The sequence below is a fragment of the Vitis riparia genome, chromosome 17 (assembly GCF_004353265.1).
Source record: "Vitis riparia cultivar Riparia Gloire de Montpellier isolate 1030 chromosome 17, EGFV_Vit.rip_1.0, whole genome shotgun sequence".
NCBI lineage: Eukaryota > Viridiplantae > Streptophyta > Magnoliopsida > Vitales > Vitaceae > Vitis > Vitis riparia.
This window is the reverse complement of record NC_048447.1, coordinates 6882452-6899496: the sequence shown is the minus strand read 5'-3', so window position 1 is coordinate 6899496 and position 17045 is coordinate 6882452. Positions and strand designations below refer to the sequence as shown.

The 17045-nt window shown below is 35.0% G+C and overlaps 2 protein-coding genes and 1 long non-coding RNA gene across 5 annotated transcripts; 1 reads left to right on the top strand and 2 right to left on the bottom strand.

The window, feature by feature from the left end:
• Positions 1-3470: 3470 nt before the first annotated feature.
• LOC117904413 lies at positions 3471-12052 on the top strand. 3 transcript variants are annotated; one of them, XM_034817002.1, is made up of 10 exons: positions 3471-3853; positions 4640-4670; positions 4844-4907; positions 5112-5226; positions 9702-9773; positions 9982-10049; positions 10159-10309; positions 10813-10893; positions 10994-11083; positions 11785-12052. In XM_034817002.1, exons 4-10 carry the CDS (start codon positions 5113-5115, stop codon positions 11863-11865), a joined length of 657 nt encoding a protein of 218 aa, XP_034672893.1. In that variant the 5' UTR covers positions 3471-3853; positions 4640-4670; positions 4844-4907; position 5112; the 3' UTR covers positions 11866-12052. The 3 variants fall into 3 exon arrangements, with proteins under 3 accessions (XP_034672893.1, XP_034672894.1, XP_034672892.1); XM_034817003.1 differs by having other exon boundaries at positions 4588-4670; XM_034817001.1 differs by lacking the exons at positions 3471-3853; positions 4640-4670 and having other exon boundaries at positions 4848-5226.
• Positions 12053-12188: 136 nt separating this feature from the next.
• On the bottom strand, positions 12189-13835 carry LOC117904412 (eukaryotic translation initiation factor 5-like). The gene has a single exon (XM_034817000.1). The coding sequence runs from the start codon at positions 13741-13743 to the stop codon at positions 12367-12369; it is 1377 nt and encodes a 458-aa protein (XP_034672891.1). The 5' UTR covers positions 13744-13835; the 3' UTR covers positions 12189-12366.
• Positions 13836-14068: 233 nt separating this feature from the next.
• Positions 14069-16391, bottom strand: LOC117904414. The gene is made up of 2 exons (XR_004649586.1): positions 16175-16391; positions 14069-14100 (listed from the first exon to the last, which is right to left on the bottom strand). It is a non-coding gene; the product is annotated as an uncharacterized LOC117904414 (long non-coding RNA).
• Between the last annotated feature and the right edge of the window lie 654 nt (positions 16392-17045).

The window sequence follows — 17045 nt, the reverse complement described above, 5'->3', positions numbered from 1 at the left end:
ATATATATATATATATATATATATATATATATATATATATATATTCATAATTTTAGTTAAAGCCTCAATTGGCAACTGATGCTTTATTTTTTAACTAAAGTTGCAATTGTCAATAGATACTTCTTTTTTGAACTGAAGTCTCAATTGGCAATTGAGACTTTATTTTTGAACTAAAGACTCAATTGACAACTAAGACTTCATTTTTAAACTAAAGTCTGAATTCTCAATTGAGGCTTCAGAAATTTAATTAAAATCTATTAAATTATAATTTATTATTGAAATTATAAATATATACTTTAATAATAAATTAGTCGTCAGTCCATCACCTTGTCAATATCAGCATCATTACAACTCTTTGTCTTTCTATCCCTACGATTAGTACAATCACTCATCTTTTCAAACATACTATCAGTACAACCTTCTACCTATTTAGATCTACCATCAATGCGGTCTCCTACCTTTTCAAACTCACCATCAGTATAACCTCCTACCTCTTCAAACCTACCATCAACATGACCCTCTACCTCTTTAGACCCACTATCAATACAAACCTCCAATCTCTTTAGACCTATCTCCATTACAACCCCTTATCTCTTCAAGCCCACCATCAGTGCAGCCCCCTACCTATTCAAACTCATTATTAGTACAACCACCTACCTTTTTAGACCCACTTTCAATGTTTGCTACCCCATATGTCGATCCCCTTTCATTGCACCTAGATGCTTCCTTAGCTAGTCTACTGGGACCTAAGTTTAGGACATAAGTTCTACCATCACCAAAGCTATATATATTTGTCCATATACTTTTACAGACTGACACATCTACTCAGCTAGATTTACCCCTAACCATTTCAAGGGGTAGGTGTGACCTACGTCAACCTAAATTACTACATCCATCACCACCTCTATTTCCAACCCCAACTCCATCACAAACAGATGTTCTTCATATGTCACATGTAGTACTTGCTATAGTTGGAGAGGAGTGACCAAAAAGGAAGAGAGTACCGATTACACATAAGTTCTCTCCTTATGGAGGCATGTGAGATTATATATCTTTTTTTTCCCCCACTATATAAATGTCTAGTGAGTATCTTTTGTGACTTTGATGAAACTATTAAAAGTTACATTTTGTAGTAGACTTTTTCTAATTAATTTCATTAACTAATTTTGTCAAAAAATCTATATATGGCAATTTAAGAGTATACTATTATTTCAATAAAGATAAGTTTGTCATAATACAAATAAATTAATATCTAAAAAAACAACAAATTAAATATCTTAAATTAATAAATTATACAATTTTATATCTTATTTATATGTTGTATAAATTTATTATTTTAAGATTATTAATTTATTAATAAATAAATATTCATTTATAATATCTTTTATTTATTAATTTATGTTTATCGAAGTAATACTAGATTTTTAAGTTTAAATAGAATAATTTATCATTAAAGTATATATTTTTAATTTAAATAATAAATTGTAATTTAGTTGTTTTTAATTAAATTTTAAATTTTAAAAAAAAATAATTGAAACCTCAATTGTCAATTGAGGTTTTAGTTCAAAAATAAAGTCTTTATCGTCAATTGAGACTTCAATTAAAAAATAAAGTCACAGTTGGTAACTACGACCTTAGTTTAAAAACTAAAGCATCAGTTGACAATTGTAATTTCAATTTAAAAATAAAGTCTTAATTACCAATTAATGTTTTAATTAAAATTATAAAAAAATATATATACATTTTTATGATATGGCTCCTATCAAAAGGATCAGTTTCATCAACTGGTTAAATGTTATATATATATATATATATATATATATATTTTATATATAAAAGGGCATTTTGGCCCAAAACTCGTGTAAGGTGGATAAGTTTAGAGTACTTGGCCTTCTGACATACATTCAGTCATGCAGTACCAAGTGACCCCACTCTCCCTCAATTTCTCAATAGGGTTCCTTAGTTAAATTTTCTCAAAGATTTATTTCTATGCCCCATATGATTTTTCATCATTTTCATTACATGCCATATATTTTTCAATTAGTAGCTTACCTAAATTGGAAATAAAATTTTTTTCCTATGCTAGACCTGCCCAAATCTTTTAATTGAAAATGGAAAATAATTATTGGGTTGAAGAAATACTTTTATTTTATTCTTGAAAAGGAAAAACAAATTAGTACATGCAATATTTTATATTTACAAAAACAAAGAGGACAAATCAAATAATCATTTCAAATTATAAAGTGTTTTATTTAGATGACAATTTTCTTAATAGATTTTTGGAAAAAATATGTTATAAGATAAAAACCTTTTATAAATAATTTAAGTTTTATGTATTCATCATTTTAAAGGTAATACCTAAAATAGTTAAAGATACTACTCGAATGGTCAAAGTAAATACATTTTCAATAATTAGCATTTCATATATTTTTATAAACTTAATTTTCTATTTTATTATTTTTTTTCATATGAGCGGATGAAAACATGTTTTTTCCCTTGATTTTTCCATTCTCATAATTACATGTATTGAATTGTAGTAATAATAATTTTTATATTAATAACAAAGTTATAATGATATATATTGAAAAATCTTAGAGTCTGTTTGGGACCTTTTTTTAGAATAGTTTTGTGTTTTTTAAGACAAAAATCAAAGAAAAACATGTTTGATAGCTAAAAATTATTTTTGGTTTTTTATTATTAAGAACAAAAAAATAGAATATTTTCAAAAAATGTCTTTTAATTATTTTCACTTATTTTGAAGATTGTTTTAAGAAATAATTATATATAGAATTATTAAAAATAAAATATTAGATATAAAAAATATATTTAAAAATAGATTAAAAATATTTTAGATTTTTAAAAAGATTTTTGTTCTACAAAAAACAAAGAAGGGTTTTAAAAATTATTTTCAAAATATAAAGAAATAAAACTTGAAATTTTTGGAAAAAAACCCTTTTTAAGTTTTTTTTTTTACTCTAAATTTGTGCACAACTTAAATATTGGAAGTAGATGCATTAAATCTTCACCTCCTCATAACAAGAATTAATTATAAGAAATCTTGATCATTATGGCACTAAAATCTCTACATAATTATTATTATTATTATTATTTGTTCATTATTACTTCTTGTTCATTTCAGCTTCTCAAAAGAGGAATTAAATAGTGGGATCCCCATGGCAAGAGTAATGGAGAAAGAGAACCTCCAAAATGGAAACCTAAACAAAAATAACCCACAGAGACACTAGGATCAACAACCACCACTCACTTGATTCAGTGGGAATCTACCTAACGTAAGGATGGGCCCACAGCCCGAACCCCTTCTGATCGAGGACCCACTCTAACTCCAGTACACCCCCACCCCACCCAAACTCACCTCTACCACATGATAAATTCACGTGAAATTGAATTTATCTGGAGGGGTGACGAGAAATTGGAGTTCTAGTAGGGGGGGGGGAGAGAGAGAGAGAGAGAGAGAAAGAGGGGGAATGGGATCGTGGCGGTCGTGGGTTTTGCCGTTAGAGTCTCTCCACCTTTCTCTCTTCTCCACTTTGGCCACAACAAGTGAGAGAAAGTGTCGAGAGAGAGAGAGACCAAGAGCTGAAGGGGGAGGAGGAGGGAGGAGGAGGGGGAGGGAGAAGGAGATGTTTGTGTATTTATGTATGTGTGTATTGGGTTGGTTTGTTTGATCGATGACGAGGATGGTGATTGTGGTGGTGGAGGTGGAGATGAGTGTGATGGAGTTTTGGGTGTGAAGAGGGGCACTCCATCTCTTGCTTTGTTACAGAAGAGAACAAGGGGGGAGGGAGAAAAAGGCAAGCTTTTCTTGTCTTGCAGAAAATCCAATCCCATTCTTGTAAGCACTCTCCCCCTCTAGAATCTCTCTCATTTAATCCTCTTGGTTGTATCTGTGAAAAAAAGGGTATTGATTCCTCAAGGTTACCTGCTCTTTTCGTCTGCGTTTCTTTTCTTCTCTTTCTTTCTCTCTCTCTCTGACCTCATAGAGCTCTGTGTTCTTCTTCTTCCTGGGTTTTTCTCCTTTCATATTTTCCTCTTGTTTTCATGGTTTTTTTTTTTTTTTTTATTTATCCTTAGAGATGTATTTGTGATCTGGGTTTGGCTTTTATCTTTTTTATTTCTTTTTTAAAAAAACGTATTTTCAGCTGCTGTTTTTTCAAAATCTTTCACTTTTGGTTTCTGGGTTTTGTGTATTCTAAGGCATTTCTCTCATGGCTTTTGATTGTGCGTAAAGGTATCTCTAGTTTCACACCGTTCCTGTTCTTTTTCTCAGTATCTTTCTCATTCTCTTTTGTTTCGATGGTCCCTTTCGGTTTGATGATTCTTTTTTTCTTTTTTTTTCCCCTTTGTTTGGTTGTTGAGAAAATGGAGGAAACAAAAAAGAAAAGAACTCTCTGTGCGTGTGTTTTTTAATAAAAATAATCTACAAAACATTAGTTCACCTCAACCATTTCAAATGGCAATAATTGTTTCGTTTCTGTGGAGGCTTTTGTTTTCTCACTCATCCAGATAATTATGAAATATACAAGACCTGAAATTTTCATTTTCTGTTCTTCCCTTGTAATCTTTTAGCCATCAAAGCATTTGGGTTTCATTTAATGATCGGGGTTTCATTTTGTTGCAGATTCTTCACCGCTACATTGGCAGTAAAAGAGGCATGTTCTATTTCTCCTGTTCTTTACCTGTTAGGTTTATTTATTTATTTATTTATTTATTATTATTATTATTATTATTTTGATTAATTTTAAATTTTAAATTTTTTTTAATTTTTAAATTTTTTTATTTTTTATTTATTTTTTTAACCTGAATTGTTTATATTCAAATGCAGGCTAAGACTTGATTGGGATTTGGTTTTCCGGTCTTTTGGTGAAGAAGAAGAGAATAAACAAAGGGTTGGCTTATGTTATTTTGTGTTTTTATTTTTTTTGGATATTGTTTCTTGTGTAATTTGAAAGGATGGGGGATCATTTTGTGTTGCTGGTGGATCGGTTGCTCACCGAGTCCACTCTCGAAGCTGCTATCGAGAGCAAAAACCAGTGGCAGCATACCACACCCTGTGGGAGTGAGGATATGATGACTAATTTTTCTGCCCATAGGATGGATGTGGATATTGGACCATCTCAAAGGATATTAGTACAGTGTAGGATTTGCCATGATGAGGATGAAGACTCCAACATGGAAGTACCGTGCTCTTGCGCTGGTAGTTTGAAGGTTAGTCACAATTTAATGTTTTGTACATTTGGTGATTTCAGTGGAGGTTATTAGAAGTCGTATTTTCTTTGTTTTTGCTTGCTTTATATTTGTCTATCTAATATGGTAATTACTCTATTAGTAATTTCAATGTAGCTTGTTGTAAGTCAAAAATTCTTTGATTTGTGTGCGTGTCTATATGCTTATGTATTTTGGATCTACTTAATCTAACATTGAAGTTCTTTAATATTTCATATAGTTAGATAAATTTATCAAGTTATGTTAAGATCATCTCACACTAGACCTGGTGTCTTCTATTGAATGTTGTACAATTCAAGGGCTCGAAACAGTCACTAATATTGCATGTATCAAAATGTTAGCATATTATGGAATTATTTCTTTTATTTCTAGTATGACGATAAATTCTTCCTTGTATTCGCATCCATGTTTTTGGTTTTTCCAATATGACAACAAATTCTTCCTTTTCTTACTTGTATTCGCATCCATGTATTGGTTTTTCCGCACTAAAATCCATTCTTTGATTTCCCTTGCTAAAGTCCTTTCTTTGTTTTTTTATCATTTATTTCTGACATTTTGGGATCGAGTCAATTCCAAGTATCCCGTGTGTTATGATATCCAAATCCCAATTTGTCGTATCATGAATGCTTTTATTTTTGCATATTTGCATTTATAAGGGTTAATATTTATCTATCATGAATTATTTCTTTTATTTCTAGTATGACGATAAATTCTTCCTTGAATTCGCATCCATGTTTTTGGTTTTTCCAATATGACAAATTCTTCCTTTTCTTACTTGTATTTGCATCCATATATTGGTTTTTCTGCAATAAAATCCATTCTTTGATTTCCCTCGCTAAAGTCCATTCTTTGTTTTTTTATCATTTATTCCTGACATTCCGGGATCGAGTCAATTCCAAGTATCCCGTGTGTTAGATGTCCAAATCCCAATTTGTCATATTATGATATCCAAATCCCAATTTGTCGTATCCTGAATGCTTTTATTTTTACATATTTGCATTTATAAGGTTAATATTTATCTATCTAGCTAGTTAAATTGAGCATTTGTATATGGTATTGTTATTTTTCTCCTCTTATGGTTGGAGAAAGGATCAAATAGGTATTGACATGAGTAGGTCATGTGGAGTCTCTAGTTGAAGTATTGGGCTCCTTTTTCGTTGCCTAGGTTACACCTTCAAAAGACACCCTAGAAGGGAATTTTGCTCTACTCCCCTCAATCTTCACTTTATGCCATGCCTTGTCATAAGGCGTGGAATTTGACCAAGGGGAATCTCCATAGGAACTAGTCCCTCAAATTCCGCACGCCCAGGGCTGTGATAGGATATCAATGCACCTCAAGCTTACTTTTAAGCTTTTTCAATGGCATATCATTTCAACTGCCCTTCTCATATTCATTGTACCACTCCGATTTCTCTTTAACCCTTGCTCCTATCTGAAAAGGGGGTAAATGACTATGCCATTGATGAATACCCAATTTGACTAGCTAGACCCATGATTATTTCTCCTTATTAATGCATATCTGCTAAAAGAAAAGCATTAGGAGCATAATATGACAAATTGGGATTTGGATTTGGATATCTAACTAGTGGGATCGTTTGGAATCGACTCCATTCGGAAATTTATGGACTCTAGCAATGAAAATCAAAGAATGGATTTAGTGTGGGAAAGTCAAAGCATGGGTGAGTACAAGTAATAAACGGAATCATTTAGGCATGGATTTTGTGGCATACCTTGTCCACTTTTCCCCTTTTCTCAATTATAGAGTGTCACATGTCCTGAGAATTCATGCCATGTCCTAGATGGTTCTCTACTAGCATGTTGGTACTTTATGACTTCTTCATGGACAGTTCTCCACTAGTATGGCACTTCCTCTACCTTTGGATGAATACAACATGTGGACAACTCCTTACTATCTTTTTTTCTTAGGGCTTAATGTCATGGATGGTTCTTGGCTAGTGTGCCGCCGAGTGTTTTCTACCCTTAGGTGAATGGACTTCATGGCCTTCTCCATATCGTCTGTTGTGCTCATTGGAGCAAAATTTTCCAATAACACTTTTTCTCAACACACAGGGAAATGCCAGATTTGGATGCTTTGGTGGATCCCCCTTTGATGGTCATGTTAGTGCTCAAGCTATGGAAGGAAAAGGAGAGCAGAAGAACAAAAAGAAGAAGATACACCTGACTCTCTTGCATTAGCCTTAAGCTAACCACCTATTTATGGTGAAGAATCAACTAGTGAGTCACTGACACACAAGTTCTCCCTCTTTAGGCTGTGAAAACCATTAGTGCTACACATGGGTTCACCCTCATTAGGCGATGAAAACCGTTAGCAACATGTGTTCACCCTCATTAGGAGGTGAAAACCATTAGCAAAAATCTTCTTGTCCCATATGATGATAGCACCTTTTCACCTTGAGAATGAACAAAGGATGATAATCAAGACACCTATATGTCTTGAGCAGGGACGAAATAAAGTGATAGTGACTTCGTCTCAACCGGCCAACAAGATGGCCACCAAGCCAATGGAATCAAGAATGGGTTTAGCCCCTTGATGATGTGTGGGGGAATCCATTCTACATGCTGCAGTCGGACCATAAAGGATAGATTCTAATTCCTTCACTCAATCTCTCTATACTTTTTCCCGTGTTGTGATGTATAGCATTTAGGTATGAATGCTTACTTTAGTAGATGCTCGAGCATTTAAGATCCTTACAGAATATAGGTGCCCACATGTGCTAATCATGTATGACCATGTGGTCTAGGACTTAATGCCATGTAGCCAAGACATTTCACCATTGACGTGGCACCTTATGTCTTCAACTTCTTAATGAATCTGCTGCTTGGCTGCATCCTTACTCTCTCTTGTTTCCATCTCCCCTCACTTCCTCCTATAAAACAACTGTGATATTATAGCATAGATGCCTACCTCCAGGTACATGCTCAAAGCCGAAATGTGGATGCCCACCTATGGCATATGCTAGGAGGGTTAATGGCATACTCCAACAAGGGGAAGTGTTTATAACCTATCAAAGGTTTCTTTCTTCATGGAACAACGTAACGATAATAAGTGTAGCTAAGTTAAGAGTTAGGCTCAAAAGTTCGGATTTGGTGAACATTAACGGTGGAACGGTTGTTTGACCATGGTTATTTGGTGGTTAGAGTCAAAACACTTGTCTTGGTAGGAATGTGAGTTCAATTTGGAAGGAAAGAGAAGGGGAAGGGATCTATTGACATGTATTACCACTAAAAGTTTATGCATCAGAGTGGCAATTAATAGGGATGTTACCTTTAGGAGCCTCACAAAAAAAGTTCCATTTCTACAACAAAGGAAGATATAATTGAAAAATTGCTCTCATATTCTCAATATTCTCTCTCAATATGATATCCTCTTGCATGTGAGGTTTTTTAAAGAGGGACCACTGCCACTCATCACCCCTCCCTAACCTGTCGCTCTGCTCACTCTCCTCTCAAACTTGGATGCCTAATCATGTTGTATGGCTGACCTTCTCCAAATAAGAATCTACCATATAAGATGTTCAAAGTGTTATGACTTGTATTCAACATTATTCACATTTCTTAATTGCATGTAGAACTCAACTGAGCAAACCTTAAGTCTCCACTACTTGAGGCCAGTATCATTTCTTAGTTACTTGTATAACTGATATCTGTCATGGGATGCATTTGGAAGCTACATCTACCTGGAGAACCAATTCATTCTTTATGTTTTGGAGTTCCCTTCTTAAAGCAATGTTGAAGAAGATTTGTGAAATTGATTCCTTTCGATCTTACTATGGGTTGAAGTAGAGCATTGAAAAGTTAAAAGAAAAAAGGCTGGTGAACTGAGCTTGCATAGATGTTGCTTCCAAAATTCCAAAATTTGAAAGCATCTATATCTGTCAAGTGTGTGAAATCCATAAAACAGAGTGTGGGGGGGCTTTGGATGTCTGAGAGGAGAAGTATGTATGGTGAGAGCATGACATGTTTCCACAACTTATGTGAGTTCTTATAGTTCGGCTCTTGGAAATATGTCAATTAAAACCATTCAAATATTGGTGGTCCTTAAAAGCCTTAGTTTTTCTAATGGCAATCATACAACCTTTCGAAGTTTGAGTTTTGAGCAACTAACTTTACTATCAAGCAGACTAGGCATCATGCTTCAGATTAACATGTCTAGTAATAGAAGTGTGAAAAATAAGGGTTTCAGTTCTAGATAGTCTTACCTTGATATCGAGAAATTTTCTTGTGCACAACACTCATTAAGGCATTAACGATGACATGCCATGTGTAACTTCACTTGGTTTTATAATCTTATTAAGCTCAATTACCTATTGGAGAAAAAGTTTAATTGCTCTTTTATCTGTATATGCATATATATTCTTTTTCCTGCTCCTTATTCACTGGCATTTTGATGGTTCCAATGAAATTGGTATCATGTATTAATTTCTTGATTGGTGCAGTATGCTCACCGTGGATGTGTTCAACGTTGGTGTAATGAAAAGGGGAACACCACATGTGAGATCTGCCACCAGGTCTGACGTTGATTTCTAATGCGTGCTTCTCATCTCTAGTCTATTTTTAACTCCTTATTTGTAATGGTTTTGGCTTTAATTATATGCTCCAAGTTTTGATTGATGGCCCCAAGCCTATCTTTTTGTTTCTTCCTCCTGTTGTATTTTTTTTTCCTGCCAAATCAGGAGATAGTACTTCTATTTATGTTGAATATTTGTGAGGTTGCAGCAATTCAGGCCAAATTATACAGCACCACCCCCTCTGTTTCATTATGGCGGTATTCCAATGAATTTCAGGTATTTTTTTAACTCTCACCGGACAAGCTTCTTCCTATGAGATGTTTACATTTATGACTGAAATTTATATAAAAATATCAATAGTTAAACTATCTGGGGATTATTTCAGGGGAAATTGGGAGGTTTCCAGGAGAGATGCAAATCACCCTCGCTTTATAGCAATGGTTGCTAGTGACCGGAATTTTCTGGATACTGACATTGATGAGTATCCAGCTCCCAATTCAAGAAGTGTGATATGCTGCCGGATAGTTGCTATAATTGTAAATTCTCTCTCTTTGGGTGGGTGAGTGGGTGTGTCTAATTTAGATAAAAGAAGGCCACATTTTGCCACATGTCTTCCACTTTAAGTTGCTGGAGTGGCTAAATAATGGGGCCTTCTCAGCTGCTAAATTTTAACACTCAAGATTAGATTGGCTGTGTAGGATATTGCCACTAGGTATGGGTGTTTCTATAGTACATGAGGGGATTTTTTTCCCTTGTTGGCACTCATCAAGTGATGGAAGTACAATAATGGTATCTTCATGGAAGGGGATGGACTGTCCATCTAAACCTAGGACCTGTAATTTGCCCCAAGTACTCAGATTTATCTGTCACAGAACTTAAGAGAGATTGTGGAAAACCAAGGAAGTGTTTTTCTCGGTTCATAATGCAGTTTAAAACCTTCTATCATCCAGTGTTGTATCGCAGATGCCTCTTAAATGAAAGTTTGTTAGAGATTGTGAAGTTTTGACCGGCATTTTGTCTCTTCTGTGTGTATTTGCAGTTCATGATCCTCCTGGTTTTGCGGCATACCTTGCCAATCATAATTAGTGGGGCTGGTGAATACTCGTTTACACTGTTTACGGTGAGGGTGGTTTGTGTAGTTTTTTGTTTCTAGAAAGAGAATGATGGTGTCCTAATATAATAAAAGTTGAAGGAACATATTGATTTGCTTTATCTTGCAGTTGTTGATGTTGAGAGCCATTGGGATTCTGTTGCCTGTCTATATCATGGTTAAAGCATGTACCGCCTTTCAACGTCGGCGACACCAACAGGTCAGTAAAGTTTAAATTTTCGCACTTCTTCCCCAGGAATGTCTGCACAAGGGAGACTAGGGAGAGGATTACTTTTTTCTTTTCTTTTCTTTGGGATGTATAGAAAGGATACCAATACTACAAAAATAAGGATACAGTGCCCACCTCGGACATGCACTAAATCTCGCACTCTCCCACTAACACAACCAATCAAATAAAATCTAACAAATAAGGATGCAGGGCCAAGTTTGAATATACTGGTGAGCGAGTCCTTGAGCCACCTTAGCTTTAAATATTCTGTTCATTTCTTGCCAAAATATTCAAAACAAGCAAAAGGGACTGTTTTCTAAATCTTCCTTTCATTTTTGCTCACAAAACCATCATGAATGGAGTACCCAAGAGATGTCAAAGAGAGATCACAAAAATTGCCAAAGACCACCCTTCAACTTTCCACAAGAGAGTGTGTGGTTAGCCAATCCTTCCAAACTCTTTCATAAACAGCAATGATTGGCCAGTTGGAAAATGGCTTTTCCCAAATCCTTAAATCCTCAAATGTCTAATAAGCATTGCCCCTTTATCTTTTTTTGGAACCTTAGAAGATTCTGTTTTAACATCTCCAAGAGAACACTCTGCTGCATAGCTTTCCTACTGAGTTATTGTTAAATATAACATGCATTTACTGTTCTCATGTAGTGATTTGTTTCCAATTAACTATGCACCAGGATGCTCGTAACTTAGCATCAGATGAAGAAAATGAAATGCCAAGACTACAGCCCCAGCCACGCATCATCCAAATCCGATAGGTTATTTGGAGGGCTTCCTTGTAATGTTGGAGAATCAGTTGTAAAATTACCAAGTTAATAGTCGGACTACACTTCTGTAAATTATGAGTAAATGTTTAATGGGACATGTATCTATGAATGTGGAAGGAAGGACGAATGAATCAAGCATACATACATGTATATTACTCCAGTTGATTTTGCCCATGCCCATGCCTTTTGTTAAAGTTTCTGTTATTTCTTTGGTTTTATTCTACCTATGTGAGGTTTTGTGTGATTTTCTTTGGTTTTGTGATTCCCATGTATGTAACCCAACAACCACAAACAAAGATTATAACATAGCAGAATTGTATAAAAAAGCATCTAAAACTTCATGTTCTGCAAATTATAAGACACCCCCAAAATAACCCTCTTACCGTCTCCACCTCTTCCTAAATAACTGTTACACACCGACCCAACACACATTTTTATTCCATTCCAGACAAAGGACACCACACCCCTGCTGCATTCAAAACACACTTTTTATCATTCCTCCTCAGATTCAGACTCCGCACTCTGGATCCAAGTGATGAAAGGTTGGGCATTCTTCCAGATCTGAGACTTCTTGTTGGCTCCTGACACCCCTTCTTCATACCACTGCACTATGTACTCCTCCTCCAACACATCTCCATCATACAGACCCTTCAAAACCAATGCCACTTCTTTCAATGCACTTGGCCTCGACTTCCCACAGAATGCCTCAATAGCACGAAGCAACAGCAACTGCGACCCCTCATCCCCTGCAATAGTTGAAGCAAGGTAGCTCTTCTTCTTCTCCACTTCCTTTGCAAATCCTTTCTCAACACCCTCAAACAGGGCCTCAAACAGGGTCGTCATTTTTTCCTGGCCAGAGCCAGTCAGTGATGCCAAAATGGACTGCAATTGCTTTGCACCAACCCCTTTCTTCAGATTTGCTTTCACCTCTTCAACCAGCCTTTCATGGTTAGATTCTTCTGAACTCCCATTCTCAGCCTTGGGTTTTTCTTCGGGTGGAGGAGAAGCACATTTTGGACTACCATTTGCTTTATTATTTACTGGCTTTATTTTCTTTTCTGGTTCATCCGTAGATAGCATAACCATCTCAGCAGTTGCAGCACTCAATTGCTCCTGGATCCGTTGACGAGCTGCCTCCAGTGATGTATCAGTTTGCCACTGAACATCATCATCGTCATCTTCATAATCAGCCTCTTCCTTTTCATCAACCTGACTTCGAGGTGGTGATGTGCGATCCTCATCAGAACCATTAGCTTTCTTCTTGGAAGAGAGAGATTTTGTGGGGCCATCCTTGGAAGTGGAAGACCCCTTCTTCTTCACCTCTTTCTTCAGCTTCCTCAGCTCTTCATCAGCAGCCTCACCTTCCTTCAATCTCTCTTTCTCAGCCCTCCTCATGGCCTTCTTGTCTTTTGATCCCTTCTTTTGCTCAGGCGGATTCTTCAAGATGAATGTCGTGAGTTTATCCCTCATATCCACATCAGACACGAAACCACACGCAGCACACTTCAGTTGAATCATCTGAGTTTTTGTAATAAGTATCTCAGTCTCTGGGTTTCCACAGCCATAACACTGGACATACTTCTTAATGAAGTTCTCAAGAAGGCCAGCAAGTTTAGGGGTGTCATGGGCCCCATTAACAAGAGAAACTCCAGTTTTCTCATCAAATTTAGATTGGGCTCCAAGCTCACAACCAAAATACTTTGTAGTGTAAGAGGCCGGCCTAGCCAATGCTTTTGCAATATCTACCATGTTGACCACATTTGTCTTGATGCCATTTCCCCGACCCTCTATTTTGGTAACCATTTTGGGCATCTTATACCTGTAGAAGGCATCATCCCTATTCCCAGCACCTATATTCTGCAAAGCCATCTTTGCTTCAGAATAAAGAGACCAGAAAAAAGGACTAAATATCAGCAGGGCGCAAATGCTGAATTCAGTATGTTGGCAGCAGTATGGTTGACACAGGAAGACTGACTGTCTCTAGCTAGGGAAGGTTGCATCCAGCTGCAACCACGACACACTCTGTATTTCTGAAATGGACCGATATGCATACAGTCAAGCCTGTCTAACAAGGGTCTGTTCTTTTTTCTTGCCGAAGGACAATACTCTCCAAGCAACCCAATCGATCCCAAATAGAGAATGGCCTGTTCGGACATAAAAGAAACTTCACTGTGGACACTCTTTAACTTGGAAATCTGCAAATAGCAGATGAACCCGCAAAGCTACCTGAATCAACAAAAATATTCAGAGTTAGGTCATACAAACCCAGGAAAAATAGTCCAAATTGTTAGCAAATGATAACCCTCCAAATGAATAATGAAATGACTATTATGAAGATAAAAGAAAAGAAAAATATTCCATTAATTCCCCACAACCTCATTCAGAGTTTATTACAATACTACAACTAACTTTATAGTAAAGAAGGTATACTCCAACTCAACCTTTTACAAATCACTCAACAACCTACAACCCAATTCCAAGCCCAGCTCTAGGCTGAAGTCTGGCTCTGAATGCTCATAAATTCACACAAATTTAAAAATATTAAACCTTGTAAGCATATATCTAAATGAATTATCATTACATATAGGGGTATTAACGTACATAGCTTATACTATTGAACTTTGAAAGATATATTGAACTTCACAGTTTATAATTTACAATTACAAGTTATGTTTTACATCTTATAAAAAGAAATTACTAAATATCAGTGTTTCTTGCCGCCACAAATTGAGATTCTATAACATTGATATTAAAAAAATAATAATAATAATAATAATAGGCATGGCCTGCTGTAATGGGCTACATTCTTGGCCAGGAATTGGCCCTACCCTTGTTCAGGACAGGGCCCTTAGAACGTTCACAACCTGCTCATACAGATCCTAAAGCAAGTCATTCCACACAACAAACCACAGAATTCATCTTCAATTTCATATTTGTAAATGATTGACAAGGAATAATATGAAAACTTTCAGCTGCAACTCAGATGAATTTGTTACCATAGCAGTACTAAATAACACCAAAAAAAACACAAACGTGAACAAATCCGAGACAATAAGTTAATTTAGAGTTACAACTCTCTGCAATTTGGAAAGTATTTCAAAAACATGTGATGTGGATTTAGAGTCCAAAAAAGTTAAATTAAATAAATAAAAAAGGGATCAGGTTAACTTTTTAGCCTTGAGAAAATTAAATAAAAAAGACATGTCCATAGAAGTCTCATTGAAATTAATGGCATGTACAACTCTCACATCCCATGTTGAAACTCAACATCTATCAGAAACTCCCATCAAAACTCCCATTTAATCTCTTATATTTTAATAAATTTTTATTGTGGATGTACACATGTTGTATGGATCACCACCTATGGTATATATAATAATGTTAAAGGAAACATTAAAAAACACAAAAAAGGAGTCATCTATAGTAGAAAATTCAACATTCATTTGTATCAATGTTTACAACCTGAGTACTACAGCAACTAAATATCATTGGGACAGGTAGAGAGACATAAATAACTGCATGTGAATCTCCAAATCATACATGCCATTGGGCAATCGGCAAACAAGAATAAAACTTGGCAAAGAATCTTCTTCCCAACACAAGCAAAAATAAGAAAGCAACCAATAGGTTCAGCAACAATAATAAATTATGCAGTGTCATATAGAATAATCAACCTTAAGGTACCAAATGTAACCCCACAATGCACAAAAATAGAAGAATCTTAATTAGTTTTGGCTACAAAACGCCTAAGTAAACATAAAATCGAGAACAAGGAAGATTAGAAATCAAACTATTTTTTCTTTACCACGAATTTTAAACTGGCTCAGTAAATTAAAATGCTTAAATAAAAAAGAATCAATTCCGATAATAATGGAAGCTGTTCAAAAAACCAAATAATTTCTTTCTCCGAGAATCTGAATCTTTCCTTATCAAATTCCAATATCAGCGGAAGCTGTTCAAAGAACCGTATAATCTCTTTCTAGGAGAATCTTAATATTTTCCAGGAAAAGATTCAGATATAAACAAAAATAAAAATACAAAACGATTTTCAGAAACAAAATCCTCATTGGAGAGGGAAAATAATTTTTTTAAAAAAGGCAATTAACATTTCACATGTTAAACATTTATCGTCAAAAAAAAAACAACATATTTAAATCTGAACAAAAAAAAAGAAAAAAAAAAAGCAAGATCTACGATTAGAAAATACGATCGATTATTAAACGGACGAAAAATACAAAGGAAAAAAAAAAAAAAAAAAACCTTAGATCGAAGAAAGCAACCCTAAACTTAAATGAGATACCTGATCGAATCGGAGAAGACTGATGATTAAGAATCGGCTATGGTGAAATGAAGAGAGAGAAGAAAGGTTGTTAGGGTTTTGGTTTCTGGTGTTGTGATGGAAGACGAGTGATGGAGGTGCCCTAGCGATTCTTTATATAGGGTAGGAGTCCGAGAAAGAGTAGTGTTCCTCTACCATTCTTACCACTGCAATGTACGTGTTTTTCTTTTAGCCGTTGATTCTTTTGATATCGTGATGTTTCTGGAACCCCTGTTTTTCTTATGTTATTTGTTTTTTGTTTTTTTTTTTTTTCTGTTTTTAAATCCTATTTTTACCCACTCGCCCAACCCAACTCCGTTATCATGGGCTTGGGCAGTGGGTTGGGCTTGGTTTGCTCCGTTTGGGGTAGGGCTCCCTAACCCAAATCCGTTTTAGTTATTTTTAATACAATTTATATTAGATTATGTTAATTTTTAGAGTAAGTTTTTTAAATAAAAAATAAAATAAAATTGTTTTTAAGCTTAGCAAAAATTTTCATTAGTCTAATAAATTTCACTCTTTGACAAGATGAAGAGTTTGTTGGTCCTATGATTTCGAAATGGTTTTCTATTTTTAATTGAGAAATATGAATGGAAATAAATGGTATAATAAGAATATTTTGATAACAAAATATTTGAATGGAAAGAAAGTAATGCAAATAGTACCAATTATTATTTAGTCACAAAAAATGAGAAAAAAAGGTGTCTCCTCCACTATGTGTTTCAAAATGTCTCGAGAATAATCTTTTAAGAAAGTGAAATGTGTGAAAAACCATATGTGAAGCATGCCATAGAAATTCTTGATACCGAAGAATCTCCATCAACCATTTGCAAAAACAAGTAGTCTACTCAAA